Consider the following 19,312-nt stretch of genomic DNA (forward strand, 5'->3'; position numbering starts at 1 on the left):
GTGGGACATACAGAATCGGGATGCAGCAGGACGCGGGGTTTGGAGGGAACACGCGTGCCTCCTCACGAACCGCGCGCTGTAATGGAGATGGTGATGCACCAAGAACAGAACAGCAGATTCCTGCAGAGCCACACACGCTGCCCCACAGCCCCGCGACCCAGCGCCAGCCGTTGCAGGGATAGACGCTGCTCGCTGTTAAAACCTCGCCAAGAAAAAAACGGATTTCCAAACTGATGCTCGAGCCAAACAACTGGATAACAGACTACCTTGCTCCTCCATTCATACCCCCACCGCGTCTGCGGGATGAGACGGGGATTCGGGACGAACAGAGAGACCTGCTTTGAAAAGACTGCGTTTCACACCACATGCTTCGCTCTGCTGGTGGTTTTGAGAAACAGATAAGAAAAAAAAGAGAGGGATAGAAGGAAAATAAAATAAAAGGGAAAGATGTTTCTGCGATGCTACCGCGCCAAATTGTCGGCGTGGGCCGCTCTGTGCGTGCTGGTGCTTTGCTGGTTTTACGTTTTCCCTGTCTACAGACTGCCGAGCGATAAAGAAATAGTGGAGGAGGTGCTGAGGCAGGGGGAAGACTGGCAGAAGAACCAGACCGGCATCGATTTGTACAGGTTCGACTCAGAGCTCTGAATTTCCTTTAATAAGCTTCAAGCTGTGATTGGCAGTGTGTGCCCCCCCCCCCCCCCCCCCCCTTGGATTTAAGTGTGTTTCAAGAGAAGATGAAATGATTAATAATAATTTTAAGGCTTATTGCTGAATGTAACAGATTCCCAGGAAAAAATAGGCCTCTAATTTCAGTTTCAATTTCGTAATTAATACATGCTTTTAATATTTTGGTGCTTTAAGACCAACAATTATGACAAACAAAACCATAATTCTAAAGGGAGTAATTCTAGTGTATTACAGTAGTGTCTCAGCCATAAAGATGACCACAGACAAAGCAAAAACAGAGCTCTGAGTGTGTTAGTTACACAGTAGCAGCTTTATTTATATCTTATTAAACATTCTCAGAGGCAAAGCTGATTACAGGGTAATCAGAGAAAGTGACCCCTGAAGAGCACGCCTGCTGGAGGATGTGATGCTCACTTGGAGCTGGGTTGTTTCTGTGGTTCTCTTTTAATGGAGCTATAAAGACCTTTTATAGGTTGATGACTTAGATTTGCTTGCTTCTTGGGAATTAACAGAGGGGGGGAAAGGCAGTTTAAAATTAGCTTGATGTAATGATGTAATATAGTTAAAGTATCTAATTTAGTTTAGTCACCAAAATTGGTGTTTCCTCCTTTCTCCACAGGAAGCTGCTGTCAGAATGCTGCGATCCGAAGCGGATGTTTGCAGTGACCAAGGAGAACTCCCCTGTGGGCAAAGTCCTGTGGTACGATGGCGAGTTTTACTACTCGCACACCGTCAACAACAACACGTACTCTCTCTTTGTACAGGTATACTGATAAGTAACGCTCTTATGTTTCTCAGAAAATAGTGCTGTGTGAGTTGCTGTGACGGTCAGTTCACATACGAGTCCTTCCTCTGGGTTTTATTGTGGGGTTTTGACTTTCCCACATCTAGAGATGCATGTTATTAAGACCGGCAGCTGTGTCTTTGAGATGTGACTGAGACCAAATAACTGAAAATTGATTTCTGTCCTACCCGGTGCATTACAGATGTGTTGTGGTGACTGTGTTAGTGTGAAATCTAGCTGATCCATAATGGAGGAGGGGAGAGGATTACAGGTCTACAGCTCTTAGTGTGGACAGGAGTCGATATGAAGATGTGACGGGATTAGTGGTTTGGGGCAACTTGAAAGCTGAAAAAGATAATACAGTTAGTTATTCCCTGCAATTTCCTTTTTAGCTTTTTTTTTAAACATTAAAAAGGCTCCTGCTCTGACCTTTTATAACACTCAACTATATAAGTCTTGTTCTGGTTTTCTTTCTCCACTTAAGTCTAGGACAGTGTTGTTGCGACACTACTTAAAACTGGAAAGGGGCGCGGCTTCAAGGTCTTTCTTCTTTGCTCTATTTTCACTTAGGAAAAAAGGAAAGAGGGTTTTTTGTGTTCATGAGTAGAAACAGCAACGAAAGGGGAGCTATAGGTGTAAGTGCTGTTGCTGTGTTTACCGTATTGAGTTCTTTCTCTGAGGCTTTAGATCTGCAGTCAAATATCCTTCTTGGTACATGTGATGAATATTTTACCCTAATTTCCAGGCATGAGCTGTGCATGTTCTTTCATGAAGGACAGGGGGAGGTGAGTGTGAATAATTAAATAAAATGACCAACCTAGGCACTTGTGTGTGTTTGCATTTGCATTTAATTTATTGGTTTAAACATAGACTTACTGTCACCGGACACTTTATTAGGTACAGTTTGTTAGTACTAGCGTGAACTGCCTTAATTATTTGTGTATAATATATTTAACACGGTACAGGTAACATTCATCAGAGATTTCCATCCTTATTGACATGACAGTATCACACTGTGTGATATTGGATATTCCACGTGCAGAGTGCTCTGATGCATTGAGATCTGGTGACTGTGGAGGATATTTCAGGACAGTGAACTTATTGTTATGTTCAAGAAGCCAGATTGTATTTTATTGAACTTTGTGAGAAGGTTCATCCTGCTGAAAGCGGCTATTAGAAGATGGATACACTATAGTCATAAAAGAATGGACATGGCCAGCAACAATACTTGGGTAGGGTGTGGCTGTAAATTATCCTCAGTTGATACAAAGGGGGCCTAGAGCGTGCCCATAAAACGTCCCTCACACCATTACGTCACCACAACCAGCCTAAAGTGATTTTGTTGCTACAAGCAGAATGAATTCATGCTTTCATGTTTATGCCTAATTCTGAGCCTGCCATAGTGTTGACATGCTTCACGGTCTGGTTTCAAATTGCAAAATAAAAACCACATTGATATCAAATCGTGTCGGAAGAATTGTGATCGTATCGTAGTGTTTCTGGGGATTCCCACCTTTAGTACATGAGCAATTGTGAATTACTCAAACCAGCTTTTCTGACACCAACAACCATGCCATGTTTAAAGACACTTAAGTCACCCTATTTCACTATTTAGTTTGACCAATGAGTTGTTGTCATGCGATTGTCTGATTAGATATTTGTGTTCACAAGTAGTTGACTGTACTACATGCTGCAACAATGCGATTTCATTGCAGATAAATCACTTGCAAATGTAAAAGAAAATGTTGAGCTAAAGAGAGAGATATCATCTGCGCATAGCAGTAGATTGCATACTTCACCTCTCCTATTTCCTGTTTAGCAGAATCTATGCATCTTTGCTCCACATAATCCTCTAAAATCAGACTACATTGCTTTATCCAAATTAAATCTGGCACTGTGATTTCATTTGTGGAGATGAACCTGCAGCTGTTTACACAACCAATTACAGGAAAGATTTCTTAAGCAACAGTGGCACAGAAAGACAGGATCCTGTTTTTCAAATATAGATATGCTGGTTTTCTTTTTTTTTTTTAGATGATGGCAAAATAAATGTATGTGTTTTGGACAAATCAAGCAGTTTGCAAGACCTCGCCTTTTGTTTTGGTGATGTGTCAGCTATAATCCAAATCACTGTTTATTTTTTATTTTTTTTTAATTCTAATGGAACTATATACCTTGGTTTTGAGATTTCCAAAACAGCCCCGTTTTCAATTAAGTATACTGGGAGCGTTGCTTTGTTTCTTACATTGAGAGCAGGAGTCTCAATCTCAGATGAGCTGGGGTCGTTTCATTGGAGGCCCACGGTAGTGTTCGAAGACTACAAAAAAAACCCCCACAACGCTGAGTTTTACACAGTTCAGTCTCATAGGCTGTTGTGATGAGCTGTCCGGGATCCTGTAGATCTAGGTTCAGGATTTTTAGCTCCTGTGTCATGTCTAAAAGGAATGCCAAATCCATTATCCATTTTGGATCATTGATCTCAGGAACATCCAGTCTTCCAATTTCCATGAAACGCTTGAAATACATCACTTCAGCTCTTAACTTAAAAAAATCTTTTTAACACGTTTCCCCTGCTGAGCCAACGCACTTCTTTAAATTGCAGTACATACAGTGCCTTAGTTTGTTCTCAAAATGCTCAGAATTGCCAGTGTTTTTACACATTTCAGGAGAACAGACGTGGTATGTTTACATGTCGAGCATTTGCTGCATGTTGATGTATAATGCAGTGCAGAACCACTGTTGGATCTCCATTTTCCTTCTCTACGTTTCTCAGTACCAGTGCCAATGCCAGTGGTAATGCACTTCATACCAAGTCACTCAATAATAATACACAGCTGCTGAAATCATACTTTAGCTTTGGTCTGGCCGGACAGGGGACACAAACCTAGCAACTTTTTTTCTCACCTCAAACTTGTCGATAACACTTTCGATGAAAACTGCAAATCTGCTTGTTGCACATTGAATAAGCTCTTTTTTCAGGACATAGGAGACCAGCAACTCACAACATGCAAAGAGAGCAAAAAAAAATCTAAAATGAGGTTTTCAGCTGATATTCTTTAGATGTACAGATAGTGTGTTAGAGTCTTATTACAGGCAAAGATGATGGAGTAGTTTATGACATTTTCTGCAATGTATATTGTGTATATGTATGTATATTAAACCAGTTTTCCACTTCATGTACTTGTTAGTCGACATGTGTGGCAGACAGTGCTCAGAACACTGTAAACAGTGGAGCTGAACATTATTTCCATTAGAAAACAGTGCGATAAGGTAACACGGTGGGTTTTGTGTTTTTAAGTGAACTGACTCTATAGTGACTGTTTTGCCCAACATTTCTTTTATTCCAAGTGTGTTTTTCTGACTAAATACTATGATTAGGTCTTTATATTCTATGTGTCATCTTTTCATTTCCCTGCTCCTCTCTAGAGCCATGTCCTTGTGTCCATTGCATATTTTTATGGGGACCGTTTCACTTCCTTAAACCTATATTGTGGCTAGTTATGGTTCCCAGTAAAAAGACAACTGATAGTTTGGTGGGATGTACTGTGCTCAAATTCAAACACACAAGCACTCCCTTCTTCTCAACTCCCATTGCTGTGATTGCAGGTCTGAATGCCGACAAGCAGCCACGCTGCACCAAGCTGGCAGCAGCTACAGTATCTGGGCATATGCCAGGGAATGTGCCAATTAGGGCTTTGACAGTTAATTGCTGGTTAGTTCAGTGACTGAAACAGAGCATATATACATACAGCTCAGTGAACTGAGCAGTAGAGTCCTATAATCTTTTTTTTATGTTTACTTAGTGATGTCTTTCCTTTTCTCTAGACCTTTGACAGCGTATGGAGCACAACTGACTGAGTGAAAAATCTTATATGCACATTATAACACCAAAAAATAGAACAGAAGTCCAACACTAACTACTTAAACATGTTTTCTCTTTTATATCATGTTAAATTTGTCTTTTCAGTCAGTTGGATAAATCAGGTCAACTTAACAAGCCAAAGAAAAGATATGTCCACGTATTAGTAAAAGATTTGGTTTAATGTAAGTAGTTGGTGCTGTTGCTAAAGAAACAAGTGTCTTCCTTTAGAGCTTTACAGCTTTAGCTTGTTTTTCTGGTTCCTGTCCTCTTCTTGGTTTGCTGTTAAAGGTCTAAAAGAGACTCTTAAGGGCAAAGAGTCTGTGTTTGCGTCTCTATACGTGTGTGTGTGTGTGTGTGTGTGTGTGTGTGTGTGTGTGTGTGTGTGTGTGTGTGTGTGTGTGTGTGTGTGTGTGCCTCAAGCGGGTGCACTCTGAGGGGAATAATGAGAACAATTGTTTCCACTGTCTCGCTTAATCCATTCCCTTGAGTTAAATGCAGTCAATGCACAAAGAGAGGACATTTCTTTTGGGTGGTGTTTCAGTGTCTTCTGCAGCAGCTTTAATCCTGTCCTTAATAAGTTTTCAGCTGTGGTGATGGTAAGATAATGATTCACTGCAACAAAATTGATTACTGGTAGTGACTGGTAATTTTTGTTGTCACTTCCTTGTTGGTTGTTTATTTCAAATGGACTACAGTAAAGTGGAAAATGGAAGATTTTAAAGTAGAAATTTTGGGGGGGGGACATGGACACCATATCCTCTAGATTAAAAAGGAGAGGGGCTGTGAGGTGTATTGTCAGCGCTCACCTAAAAAGTCTGCATCTCTGTTGATATGGAGGTGCTTTAGTGGAAATGGTTCCCTGGAAAAGGCACCAGCAATGTTGAAAGGTATATACAGGTTAGAGCAGTGCTCTCCATCAACTGGAATATTGGTGATGTGATCCTTGGCTGCTCCAGTCTGCATGCCAAGATACTGATTCATAATTTGATCTGTGATGCATTTATCAGAAAGTAGGAATATGTGTGTCATCACAGTGTGCGTGTTAGAAAGCACTTAGACGTAGACAAAAGTGCTTATGTGAATGGCTGAATGAGTGAATGAGGCATGTTGTGTAAAGCAGCGGACCCCAACCCCCAGGTTGTTTGGTACTGGGCCGCAAGAGTTGAGGCTGGGGTGCGAAATTCATGGTTTATTGGTTTCAATGTGCTGTACATATAGAGATGCTTTTTGGCATACTGTAGTTGTAACAAGTGATTATTGAGTTACTGTTGCTGTCATATCAGCTTAAAATCTGGCCATTATCGTTGGATCTCTGGCATCAACAAGGCATTTTCGCTGAGAACTCCTGTCATGCAGTGGTTGTATGGAAAAATCTCCATAGATCAGCAGTTTCTGAAATTCTCTTGCACCAACAACCATGCCACGTTTAAAGTCCTGGATAATACACAGAAACTGTGTATGATCCATCTCTATTACATCAGCCTGCCTCAACTCTTCTTATCACTTTGCTGGTTTTGTCGGTCAGCACCCGGGGGCTATAAAGGCACATTAGCACTAGGCCCGGGGTGTTACATCATGTGTTTAGGAGCTAGTGGCTGTGTGCATTCTAACAAAGCTTCATGTTGTCTCCTGTGCAGGAAAACCCTTTGCAGCTTCCCCTGAAGAAGTGTGCGGTGGTGGGCAATGGCGGCATTCTCAGACACAGCAAGTGTGGCAGGGATATCGACCAGGCCGACTTTGTTATGAGGTAAGAAACAAAAAACACTCCAAATTTGAATCAGCAGTTCCCCAGAGACCTGCTAGATACCATCAGTGATTATAAGAGCTGGTGTCGATTTCAACAAAGAAGGAAGAACAGAGACAGAAAAATGGGCCACAGTGAGGATGAGAAAGAAAAGAGGTTAAGCAGAAAAAAAACATCTGATGGGGTATGTCAGATATTTATCTTCTGTTGTGTTATACTAGGACTATCGATTGTATTTTATAAACAAGCTGATTGTCTTGGCATTTTTAAAAAGTAATCAAAGACTTGAGACTGAGGAGGAGACCAGGGGGGGAAAGGTACATTTTCATCAGTTATAAGGGCAGTAGAAGTTCAAGTTGAAGAACTAATGTACCATCAACAGTCAACAGACCTCGTGCATGCAGAAAAATGCATGACATATGCATTTCAACTAAAGGATGACCTTTGAGAGCGCCAGGAAATAGTGAATACTTCTGGATAAACACTTGATACAAGCTGCATTTGCACAAACGTCTTTTAATTCGTGGTAACTGACGTATTCTGGCTAGGTATGTGTCAGTCTAAACACAAAGCACAGCTGATTGTCCGCCTCGAGAAAACACAACAGAGCATTTTTTTGCTTTGAGCGACAGTGAAGTGAAACTGTTTCTGTCTTATGTTTAAATTAGGTTTTCTGTATAATGTTGAGTATGTGTTTTTTGTCTGTGTGGTTAGTGGTTATCTTTTGAGTCACCCTCTAAATTTACTTTGACTGTTGGCCCTATTCCAGGAAGAAGGTTTAGGTAACAGCTGTATGTCTGTTGAGCTGTCTGTTAGCTTTGAGTTTTCTCTTCCAGAAAGAGAGTTAACTTAAAGGTACAGTAAGCATTTTTGAGTTTAATTAATAGAAAAAAAATACTCTACTCATAAATATTCATTGATCCATTGTGCAATTACATCTTCCAACAAATCATGTATTTGCATAAACTTAGATTTCTGTCCATTAAAAATAATAGGAGCATCCCCCGATTTGTGGAAGCCACCATGTTGCCCCACCGTTTTGATTGCTGTGGCGAAGATGAACATCACTGTTCCACCTAATTGCATTTTATTTCTGTGTCTAGAAACCAGCCACATACATTTTACTCTCAACAAGCAGCGGGTGCTGTAACGCAGTCAGTTCTTCTTTTACTCTTTTACTCTTATGCTGTTTTGTGGATCACAAGGTTTAAAACTACTTATAAACACACACACACAAAGTAACTCTCCCAGAGTGCCAATTTCGGGTCACTTTTGCTGGTCCAAGCCCGGGTAAAGGAGCAGGGCTGGAATTGTGACATTAAAAAAAACAATAATTGCTAAAAGAAATTTAATTTATAGTTCTAAATAAATTCTAAATGCATTTAGGACGTTTTTTACTCACTTTATATCTCTTCCACGATGTTATTTCTCTCTCCAACAACATAGGTTACAATTAGATTAGCATGACCAATTATGCAAATTAGGTGATGACGTCTTTTAGCGACTTCTAGCGACTTTTAGGACAGCCAATAGCGATTTTCCTTACTGAGGAGTTGGCAACACTGATCATGATCTCTTTGTCATTATGCCTCTTCCTGCTCCAGCTCTGCTCTTTCTTTCTTCGTCATTTCCACTTCACTTTGTTCTTCCTATCCGCAAGTCCTGTCAGGTCTGAGCCAGTTACCAGAGTAACAGACATTTTCTTCCATAAACTCGCTTTCTCTCTGACTAAATTTCCTTCCTCATTAAGTTGCTGTCTCAGTGCATAATACTAGAGTGAATAAACAGAGTGAATTAATTTAATTTACCACATTTTCCGCACTATAAAGCGCACTTAAAATCCTTACATTTTCTCAAAAATCAACACTGCGCCTTATAATTGGTGCGCCTTATGTATGAATTCTACTTGTGCTTACTGGCCTCAAACAGATTTTATGTGGTACACGGCACTCAAAAATCTGTCAAAAAATGTTTTAGTACAACTTTGGTAAGCTACAAAGCCGCTCCACTTGATGGATAGTCAGGAGTCCTGCGGAGTAATCTGTGTCCAAACCTCCGTCTGCTTCAGGTCCCAGAGCCAAATGAACACTGCGGCATCACTGAGAGTTAAAAACTGTCTAAATTCGTTCATTTATAATAAAATGATCAGCATTGCTGCTTTACCAGGTGTGAATTGAGTTTAACATCCAGGCATGAAAACGGAATTTATTAAATTTAATGGAGTTAGAAGTTAGCAGGAAGTTAGCTCGCTAGTTTCTACCTAAACATGATATAGCATGTTCTGACTGAGAGATTTCTGAAAAAATTAAAACATACAGCTCTGCTATCACTTCCAACATAAATGAAGACAGAAAACTAAACAACAGTGATGTTTGCAGGGTTACTGAAGTTGCACTAGCTGGTATATAATGATGTGCTACGTGATCGCTAGTGATACAGCTATGTTAGCATAATGCTAACTTTTTTCCACTCGATAAAAATTAAACGGACCATTAAACGGACCAAACTTCAGTCAGGAGAACAACTGAGATAATCTACCCACAATATGAGGTTAGTCATTAATATACTGCAACAACATGGAGCAGCTGCAACAGAATTCAACATTAATGAATCAATGGTACGGAAGTGGAGGAAGCAAGAAGAATGAGTTCAGTAAAGTTTGACTTATCTGACTGTTTTGTTTTGCTTAATGTGCCTTATAATCTGGTGCGCCTTATGTATGAAAACAGACCCGTTTAACGACAGTGCGCCTTATAATCCAGTGCGACTTCTGGTCCGAAAAATTTTAGTGAATTAAGTTTATGTTTTTACACATGCTTAAATCCTACTTAGACATTTGTTATTTTACCCCCTTAACCATCACCGCTTTATAATCAGTTGTCAATGTGAGAACGAAGACAGTGATTATGGTACATTTCTTATCAACTCAGGAAAAAACCTGGAAAAACTGGTCTCCATTTATTTAACTCTGTGACTCTTGGGACAGCACAGAAACATTAACTTATTTCTCTGGAAAAAATGTTGATATACTTTAGCAATCATTATTTAACTCTGTATAAAGCTTACGGCAGATAACACACTGATCAACAATCTGTCATTTGCCATACTGGATATCATTCACGTTGATTTAAAAAAGATAAGGCTGTCACAGTTGGGATCTTGGGGGTGAATATGTGAAATAAATCGAGTCGAATTGAGTTCAAGAATCTAAAACAGAACTAAATATGTAAGTGTTAAATTCAGCCTCTAGACACCCTGTGTTCTGAACATTTCACGGTGACAGTTGGTCACAGGCTGAGATGCAGTCGTTAAATTATGTAAACATATAGTGTCTGACATTCAGATTTAATGCGACATGACCATTCAAACAGCAGTCGCTTTCTAAAACATCAGAAATTTATTGGATTCAGTACCACATACGAAAGTGACCTAGGTCAGATTTGAAAATATCTGATTTTTTCTTTTCAAACTGTCATATCATAATCGGATATGGGTCGCATAGGGTCAAAAAGGTCAGATTTGATGCGCTTTCGCCTGCAGTGTGAACGTAGTCAAAGTGACTCTCTAAAAAATTAAGTTTGGTAATAGGTGACCACAGAAAGTATAGTGTCTGTGATCATGAGCGGATCAAGCAATTTGAAATGACTCCTTTTTCCCTTCCTGTTTATTAAAAAAAATCTCATAGCCTATAGTGACCACATTGTTATTCCTCGGTCCACTGGATTAAAATGGATGCTCTGCTCTTTATTTACCTGTTGCTATGGTGAATCTCAGTATTAGAGCTCCATTAATGATGGTTTTCTTTCTCTACTCACGCATGCACTTAACTTGGGCTAAACATGTTCAGAGCTGATCTGCCGTTGTCCAACTGAAAACTCAGACTCGTGTTTGTTCTGTTTATTTAGGTGTAACCTTCCACCGATCTCAAAGGAATATGCGGAGGATGTGGGCACAAAGACACATCTGGTTACAGCCAACCCAAGCATCATAGAGAAAAGGTAAACAAGTTGGAAACTGCACCACTGTCGCAAACACTAAGCAAATGTACATTTGTCACTTGACCAGAAACACTCAAAGTCAAAGTCAGCTTTATTGTCAAAGACCATATGTACAGTCTTACACAGGAATTTGCTCCCATGGCCCTCAGTGTACGCTAAAAATATAAAGACAAAAAAGGAAAAATAATAATAATAAAATAAAATAAAATAAAAGTCTTATGTAAAACACAATACAATACTATACAATTATTTAAACAGCAGTGTCCAAGACAATCATAGTGATTGTGGGCAAGTTCGTGTGGGGCAGTCAGTGAAATGGCAATGGTGGTGGGTCAGAGTTTGTATGTTTGGGGGGGGGGGGGTTGGAAAGCATGTTAGCCGGTTGAGTTGAATGGCGCTGTCGGGAATGTTATTGTTAAGCCAAGTTTCCACAAAGACGAAGACACAACACTCTCTCACTGACTTCAAGGTGGACCGAAGTAAGTGTACATGATCCAGCCTGTTGTCCAGGGAGCGCATGTTGAACAGTGCAATAGTGGGAATAGCGGGTTTGTGTGGATTAGCCGCTAGCCTGCTCCGGATGCCTCAGCCCTTACCCCTCTTTTGTCTCCTCTCGCACCGCCTGAGACGTTTCCACTGTAGGTGAGGTCTTGCTAGCAGGGGTTGCTAATGGTAGATGCCCCGACGTTTCCACTGTGGGCAAGGTGTAGTAGCAGGGGTCGCCGATGGTAGATGCCTCCGAAGCTGCAGTTCGTCAGTGTGGTTCGTAGCTCTTCTGTGATTAAAAAGTTAGTGGATTTGCTTCTCTTATTTTGAGAAGGAGCTCACGACTATATCAGTGTTGTGAAAAACAAGAAAAAGAGCAAAACAAAGACAGGAACACTGTTTTCCGCACCGCCATCTTGGATCATCACACAGATTGTAGATGGGGGCAGGAAAGCATCCGTCTGAGGACACAGGCACAGACAGATGGAAAAGACTAATGGACTGAGTTGTGGAATGAATGTGAAGGCATGAGATATGCAAGAGTTTACATATGGGTTTTGCAGAAGACACAAATTATAGCTGTAATATGCATAAGACAAGAACAACTCAGCCCAGAGCTACTAAACAATAAGTAGAATATTTGCAGAAGCAACACTAGGCATTGTAATCAGGGTTTAAAGAAACATAAAAGACATCATAATAAATAATAACTTGTAATAGCAGTAGTAATACAAAGCCTTTTCTTTTCTTTGTCACATTGTCTGTTTACTCGAAGCTGTTAAATGTTTGTTAAATGTTAAATTGCTGAAAAGTGGTCACGAGTGTTAGTCTAATAGGCCATTGTAGTTTATAGATTTATTGCACCAGCATAGCAAGGTCATTTCCTTTAACAACTGGCAGAAAGAGAAAGCAACTGAAGAAAGCAATCTTTAGTTTGGAGAGAAGTCACCAGGTTAGCGATCACTCTAAAGTATACAGTTATGCAGTCATCTTTTTATCTATCTTTCTCTCTTACTCAGATTTCAGAGCCTTCTGTGGTCAAGAAAATATTTTGTGGATAGTATGAAGGTCTATGGCTCGAGCTACATCTACATGCCTGCGTTTTCCATGAGGCCTGGCACAGACCCATCACTGCGGGCATATTACACACTGGCAGATTCCTCCTCCAACCTCACCATGCTTTTTGCCAACCCTGAATTCCTACGCACAGTGGGTAAATTTTGGAAATCCCACGGTGTGCACGCCAGGCGCCTATCCACAGGGCTCTTCCTGGTGAGCTTAGCCCTAGGACTGTGTGAGGAAGTCACAACCTACGGCTTCTGGCCGTTTTCCGTCGACCTGGATCAGCGACCGGTCAGCCACCATTACTACGACAACATCCTGCCCTATAAATGGTTCCATGCCATGCCTGAGGAGTTTGTCCAGCTTTGGCATCTGCACAAAAGCGGCACGCTTCGTGTGAGGGTGGGACGTTGCGCCCCTCAGGAAGGAGGAAGTTAGAGCACCTTGAAAAGTGAAGCGATTGCACACAGCTCCATCTGTCTCCCTACGCATTCCTGCTGTAAACCCCCAATCCCCACCCCCACCCTAGCCCAGCTGATCCCTAATTACTATGAGAATGTCCTCCACCCATATGAGCCACACTAGGGAAAAAGGAACACAGTGACACATGCAGGCACGCACTCACACAGCATAACATATTTACACATTCCTGAAACTAGCCATATCTACCTGTGTTTCTGAAATTGTGTATGTGTGCATGGTTGAGTGTCTGTATGGAAAGCATCATCTGGGACTAATACATGTGAAAGTATGGGAGTGGATGGTTGGGGGATGGATTTTGTGCACTGACTGTGTGTAACTGACAGAAGGGGCAGCTGGAGCACATTCCCCTCTGGGACTTTGTTAATCAAGAATAAAAGAAGTGGAGGGCGGAAAGGGGGACAAATAAGACTAAAAGACTAGAGATAATGGTAGTTCCTAGTAACTTGAATAGAAGCTAAATTTAATAGAGGAAGGGAAAAAGGGTAAACTTTGAAGTTGAGTCATTAAAAGCCATCGGCCAAGATTTTAAATAGTCTAAAAATTTTACGTTTGAACCTGGACCTCTCTTCCACTGAAGATTACCAAATTCAGTTTCCGTCTTAGCTTCACTTGCTGTCATCTGCATTTTATCCTCGTCAAGCTACATCTTTTAGCTTGTTGCTGCTAAGGATGTAAGCTTTATCTAATAACGAAAACTCAATTGAGTGCTGAGGTGAATAAGATGACTCTTGATACATATTCATACTTCAGAGTACGCTGGATTAAAATAGGTGCTCTGCTGTTTATGTCCCTGTTGCCAGGATAGATCATGGTATCATTAGCTTGATCAAGGAGGGCTTTTTTTTCCACCACTCACATACATGCCTAACTCAGGGTGAACATGCTCCGAGTTGACTGAACTAAGTGTTATCATCCTTTCTAGAGCCAAGAACGGAGTTTCCCATCTTTTATTTAATCAGTTAGACTCAGTGTTTGATGAATCTGTCTTCTAGAACAGGACCAAGGGGAACATGGGAAAAAACTAGAAGTCACACACACATATACACTAGGGGTGCAACGATACTCATATCGATATTGAACCGTTCGATACAGTGCTTTTGGTTCAGTACGCATATGTATCAAACAATACATCCATCCATCCATTCGCTTCCACTTATCGTTTTCAGGGTCGCGGGGGGCGCTGGAGCCTATCCCAGCTGTCATAGGGCGAAAGGCGGGGTACACGCTGGACAGGTCGCCAGTCTGTCGCAGGGCTAACACATAGGGACAGACAACCATTCACACTCACATTCACTCGCACATTCACACCTAGTGGCAATTTGGATTATCCAATTAACCTATCCTCACAAGCTGCATGTCTTTGGATGGTGGGAGGAAGCCGGAGTACCCGGAGAGAACGCACGCAAACACGGGGAGAACATGCAAACTCCACACAGAAAGACCCCAGCCTGATGGTGGAATTGAACTCAGGACCTTCTTGCTGTGCGGCAACAGTGCTAACCACCGTGCCACCGATGCTGTCTGTGTTGAGCGCTCAGTGGATCTGCGTTCGACTACTCCGCCTAGGCTGCACTGTGGAGTGCAGATCCACTGAGCGCAGCGCAAGACAGAAGCTAAGCTCGTTGCAACATGGCAACCGCCTCAACGCTACCTGAAATTGAAGCTCCCTCACGCTCATTCAGATCTGGCGTTTGGTACTATCTTGGTTTTCATGTGAAGTATGACCCTGATGGTAAGCGCGTCATGGACAAAAGTAAAACAGTATGTCGGATGTGCCACGCAATGCTCAATTTGTGGGAACTAGTGCGTTAGCACAGTTAGCTTGTTAACGTGTTGACGCCGTCCAGCCCCACACACGGGCGATCTGCAGTAACACGTTAACGGAGATTTGCCGTGTTATGGCGTTAATGTCATTTTAACGAGATTAACGCTGACAGCACTAGTGGGAACACAACAAACATGACTGCACATTTACGCCGACATCATCCTAGTGAAAAGACAAGTGGAAGCAGACAAAAACAACAAGCACGCATGCTACAAACTTTACCCGAGTCATTTAGACAGCTGTTAGCATGTGATTCTCCTTATGGGGACCTGATATATTTAAAATGCTGCTGAGAATATAGCCCAGAAGAAGCATATAGTATAGCTTTTATTTTGGAAAGAGCCATTTCTCTGTAATAAACTCTCTTTTCTAAAGATGAGTGATTTCTCGATCAGATAGTTTTTTTTATTATTATTATTTTGTTGTTTCAGCAACATTAAATTTAAAAACTGTACTTTTGAATTAAAATATATATTTATAATTTTAATAAATGACAAATTAAAAAGCATGAACATTTTTTTGTATTGAAAAAATATCGAACCGTGACACCAAACTATCGAACCGAACCGAACCGTGAATTTTGTGTATCGTTGCACCCCTAATATACACACGGGGGGGGGGTGAAGAAAGAAGATTAAAAGTTGTGTTTATAGAAGGATTTTTCTCTGCTTTCCTTTAAACAAGCGCTGGGGTGCCAAATAGAGCTTTAGTTCAAAGTAAAAGCCATTAGAAATGTTGTCTTAAGTACGATATTCCCTAGAATGTTTAGCCAAGATGCATTTTAACCTGGTGTTCAAATGGTTTTCTTTGCCAAATGGGATTTTTCAGGACTATGACAATTCTTTTTTTAAGGTTCATTGTCAAGGGGAAAACATCTATAAGCAAAAATGAACATTTGCTATGCTAATTAGACAAAATGAACACACACACACATAAGTACCTCACCTTTTATTTGACTCTAATCATCGATGACTGAATCTTTGGTATGTTTCAACTGTTAGCAGAACTCGTAGACCAAAAGAAGAAAAAGAAAAATGCACAGCCAGTGCATTTCTTCAGAGGGGCTGCTGGAAGTCGTCTCTTGGTAACTGTACTATACTTGTGAAGTGCCAACAGTGGTCTCTTTGATACATGATGTTGAATTGAGTGAGGGCGTGACAGAAAGAGACAGAAAAATCCTGTCACTAAATTACATTTCAATCAGTGTTGTTGTTTTTTTTATCATTACCTGAACTTATGAGGTAAGTTTTGTGATTTATTCATGCCGTTATTGTCATTTTACATTGTAGCACAGGAATAACTGAGCCTGTTAGAATAGTTTCTTTTTCTTTTTGTTTGCACAAGGGAAAAGTAACCTGCTGACACACAAGCCAACACGGCATATGTTTGTGTGGACTTGCAGCCCTTGCAGACTGAAAGTGGTGTACTTGTTTTGAAAGAGCTGTTTCTTAAAAATGCTGTAAATGCTATTTGAGAGTGATAAATGTGATCATGACATGCTGTTATTTAGCAACGAAGGATGACTAACTGGAAAGTGCATGGAGTATTGTACCACAATACTATATTCCTCTGAGTCAAAGTTGAACTATGTTCATAGGTTTGTGCTTTATGTTCTTGTCCACTCTGATACACTGAACAAGGTCCAGTGCCTTTATGCTCTACTAAAGCGAAAATAATAATTTAAACAAGGGATATTTCTAGTGCTAATCATGTATCTTGATTTTCTTGGCTAAATTTGGATCAGTTGGACGATATGTGATATGTAATAATGGCTGATGATATGTAAATGTAACTTAAAATGAGTTGTACACATAGCTAGACCATGTTATAATTTGAAAAAAAAAAAAGGTCTAGTCAAAATACATCTGTTGTTCTATAAGACTTTGAATTTGGCTGAAATTAGCGCTGGTCTAGGTATGTGATTTATTACTTTCTTGTACTTTCTATTGGGATGTTTCATATTTGCACCTTTATTTCATGTTGTGTTTCCTGTCCAGTGTAGTGAATGAATGATATGTGACATAATTTGAACTTTAGGAAAGCATGACGATCTTTGAATACTTATGTGCATTTGGTACCCAGACTTTTTATGCTGTGATGCAAGTTTTCATTTGATACTATGAGTGATTTGAGCAAGTGAAAACACAATAAGCAAAGCTGCACTTGTCTGTGAAAGTGAAGTAAATGTTAATATGTGTCCATTAGCAAAATTGCAGGTCTAAAACCAGTTAGCTATCCCTGTACTAAAACACCTGTTTCACTAAACTGAGTGGACTGCATCATTAATTGTAAGAAATCTATGAGAAATATAATTTAAAAAATTTTCTTGGTTTCTGTGGAGTAAATATTTATCTACAGCAAAGTGTAACTAGTAGCTTAGCATACAGCTACATATCCCTGGCAAAATCACAACTTGTCCCATTTAACTACCCAAGATAAAACTAAACTGTGCAATTTCTGAAGTAGCAACAATACTAGACTTGGTCTGTTGCTTGTTGCAGAAAGTTGGGGGTAAAAACATTATAGGGAGAAAATGCATGATACTTGCATCCTAAAAAGTTTTTTTTTGTTGTTTTTTTTAATGAAATAGGTTTCCAATTTTAAAATGTGGCACAATGAATTTGATAAACTCTATTCTAAAACTCTTATTTATCAGTGTTGTTAATTTTATAAAAGAATTAAGGGCTTTTGTTTTGTAAATTACACATATATTAAAGCATATTAGTCTACTGTTAAGACATAGCTGACTTTTATTTTGAAAATCCAACACCCACTTGGCCTTTCTGTTAATCATTGTCAGGGTCTGATGCTGTAGACTAATTTCCATCAGTATGTGTATGTGAGAAAGAGGAAGACAAGAGCAACTTTACATTGCGATTGGAAACTTAATTAGCGCTAGAAGTACTTTTGGGTTTCCCATACATAAATCAAGCAGTCGGATCATGTTTAATCAACATGTCAGCTGTCAAGTTGCTTACACTTGTGTCAGTGACCAACACAGCACTTAAATGTACCATTGTGATTGTATTCTGTGTAACTGAAAAAATCTGTTAAATTTTGCTTAGCACTACTCACAAGAGATGGCTAGTGGTCAGAATAACAGCTAATAATAATATTTATATGTAATGTTCTTTTACGTTAACCGACCCAAAAAGTGACTTTACAGATCTGTGTTTGGGTTTTGTTTTTTTGTTTTTTTTAAACCCCTAGTATTAAAAATTTTATTGTTTCTGTGTTTCTTCAAAAAATGCAACAAATTCCTAGATTGCAATTGCAAGTAATTGCCTCACACAGAGGAAGTCACTTTGGTGTGAAAATGGTGTTTCTGCAACAAACAATGTAAGAGAGATAACCATTAAAGAAAAAGTTTTAAAAAGTAATCTAAATTTTTTTTTAAAAGTGCTTTGTAACAGTTAGACCAAAGAGCCAATTAAACCACTTCACAGATAGACTTGACAGAACCAATTTAACTTTTTTTTTTTTACTGTTTTTACTAACCCAAGCTAAGAAGCACTAGTTGTAAATGTATCTTAGATTAGCTTAACTTACTGTAGCTCAGAAATAACAACTAAAGTAACTAAACTAAATCCACTAATAGTCAACTCACACTCAAATTTAATCTTTGGTCATCTGTGTACTTAAAAAAAATGGAAAACAAATTAAAGATACAATTTTATAGCCCTAGCCTATGAGCTTTGTAGCATTTGGACAAAGGTTGCTTGCGTGTTTTTGCTAAGCTAAGGTAACTTGCTGCTGATTGTACCTTTAGGACACAAATGATATATATATTTCCTAAAATGTCAAACAAAAGACAGCATTCTCTGAGGTTTTTTTGAAAAAAGTGCAATTAAAATATAGCATCACAGCATAAACACAAAAGCAGTATTGTTAGCATATTCTTTCCTGTCTCCGTCCAGCATTTCCCATCAAGCGCCAGTATGTGTGGCTGCAGTGCACACTGGTAACACCCTTGTAATAGAAAGGTTACATGCTTTATCTGCAGTGTTTTTAAATTAGACACCTCCATGTGATGACAAAGTGAAACCTATGATTAGCTCTTAGTTCTGTAATACAGTTCCACGGCGTCATGGTAATGATATCTTCTGCTAGGAAAACAGTGTTTTGTTGTCATAGTGAGGGTTTAGTACTGCAAATCAGGACTCAGAGCAGTTCAGGTTGCTTGTGAAATCTTCACATTCGTGTGTAAGGGGAATAGTAAGGTGGGTCAGCTAGTACACTAATTAAACCAGTTGTGATCTGATCAATCTAATCAATAGTTTCGCTAAGAAACTGCACAAGTTAATGACACTGTGTATATGAGTTTTTGTTTTGCTATCTGCATCCTCAGTTCAAATAGGAAGACATTTTTATGCAACCCCCG

The 19,312-nt window shown here is 39.8% G+C and overlaps 1 protein-coding gene across 1 annotated transcript; it reads left to right on the plus strand.

Moving 5' to 3' along the window:
- The first annotated feature begins 447 nt into the window (after window positions 1–447).
- Window positions 448–13,261, plus strand: st8sia1 (ST8 alpha-N-acetyl-neuraminide alpha-2,8-sialyltransferase 1). Its single transcript, XM_085375935.1, has 5 exons — window positions 448–626; window positions 1,307–1,451; window positions 6,971–7,080; window positions 10,983–11,075; window positions 12,581–13,261. The coding sequence occupies exons 1-5, from the start codon at window positions 448–450 to the stop codon at window positions 13,059–13,061; spliced, it is 1,008 nt and encodes a 335-aa protein (XP_085232061.1). The 3' UTR covers window positions 13,062–13,261.
- The last annotated feature ends 6,051 nt before the right edge of the window (window positions 13,262–19,312 follow it).

This window comes from Diplotaxodon limnothrissa, linkage group LG17 (assembly GCF_057381915.1).
Source record: "Diplotaxodon limnothrissa isolate DT_005_m linkage group LG17, D_limnothrissa_male_GT1.1, whole genome shotgun sequence".
NCBI classification, from domain to species: Eukaryota; Metazoa; Chordata; class Actinopteri; order Cichliformes; family Cichlidae; genus Diplotaxodon; species Diplotaxodon limnothrissa.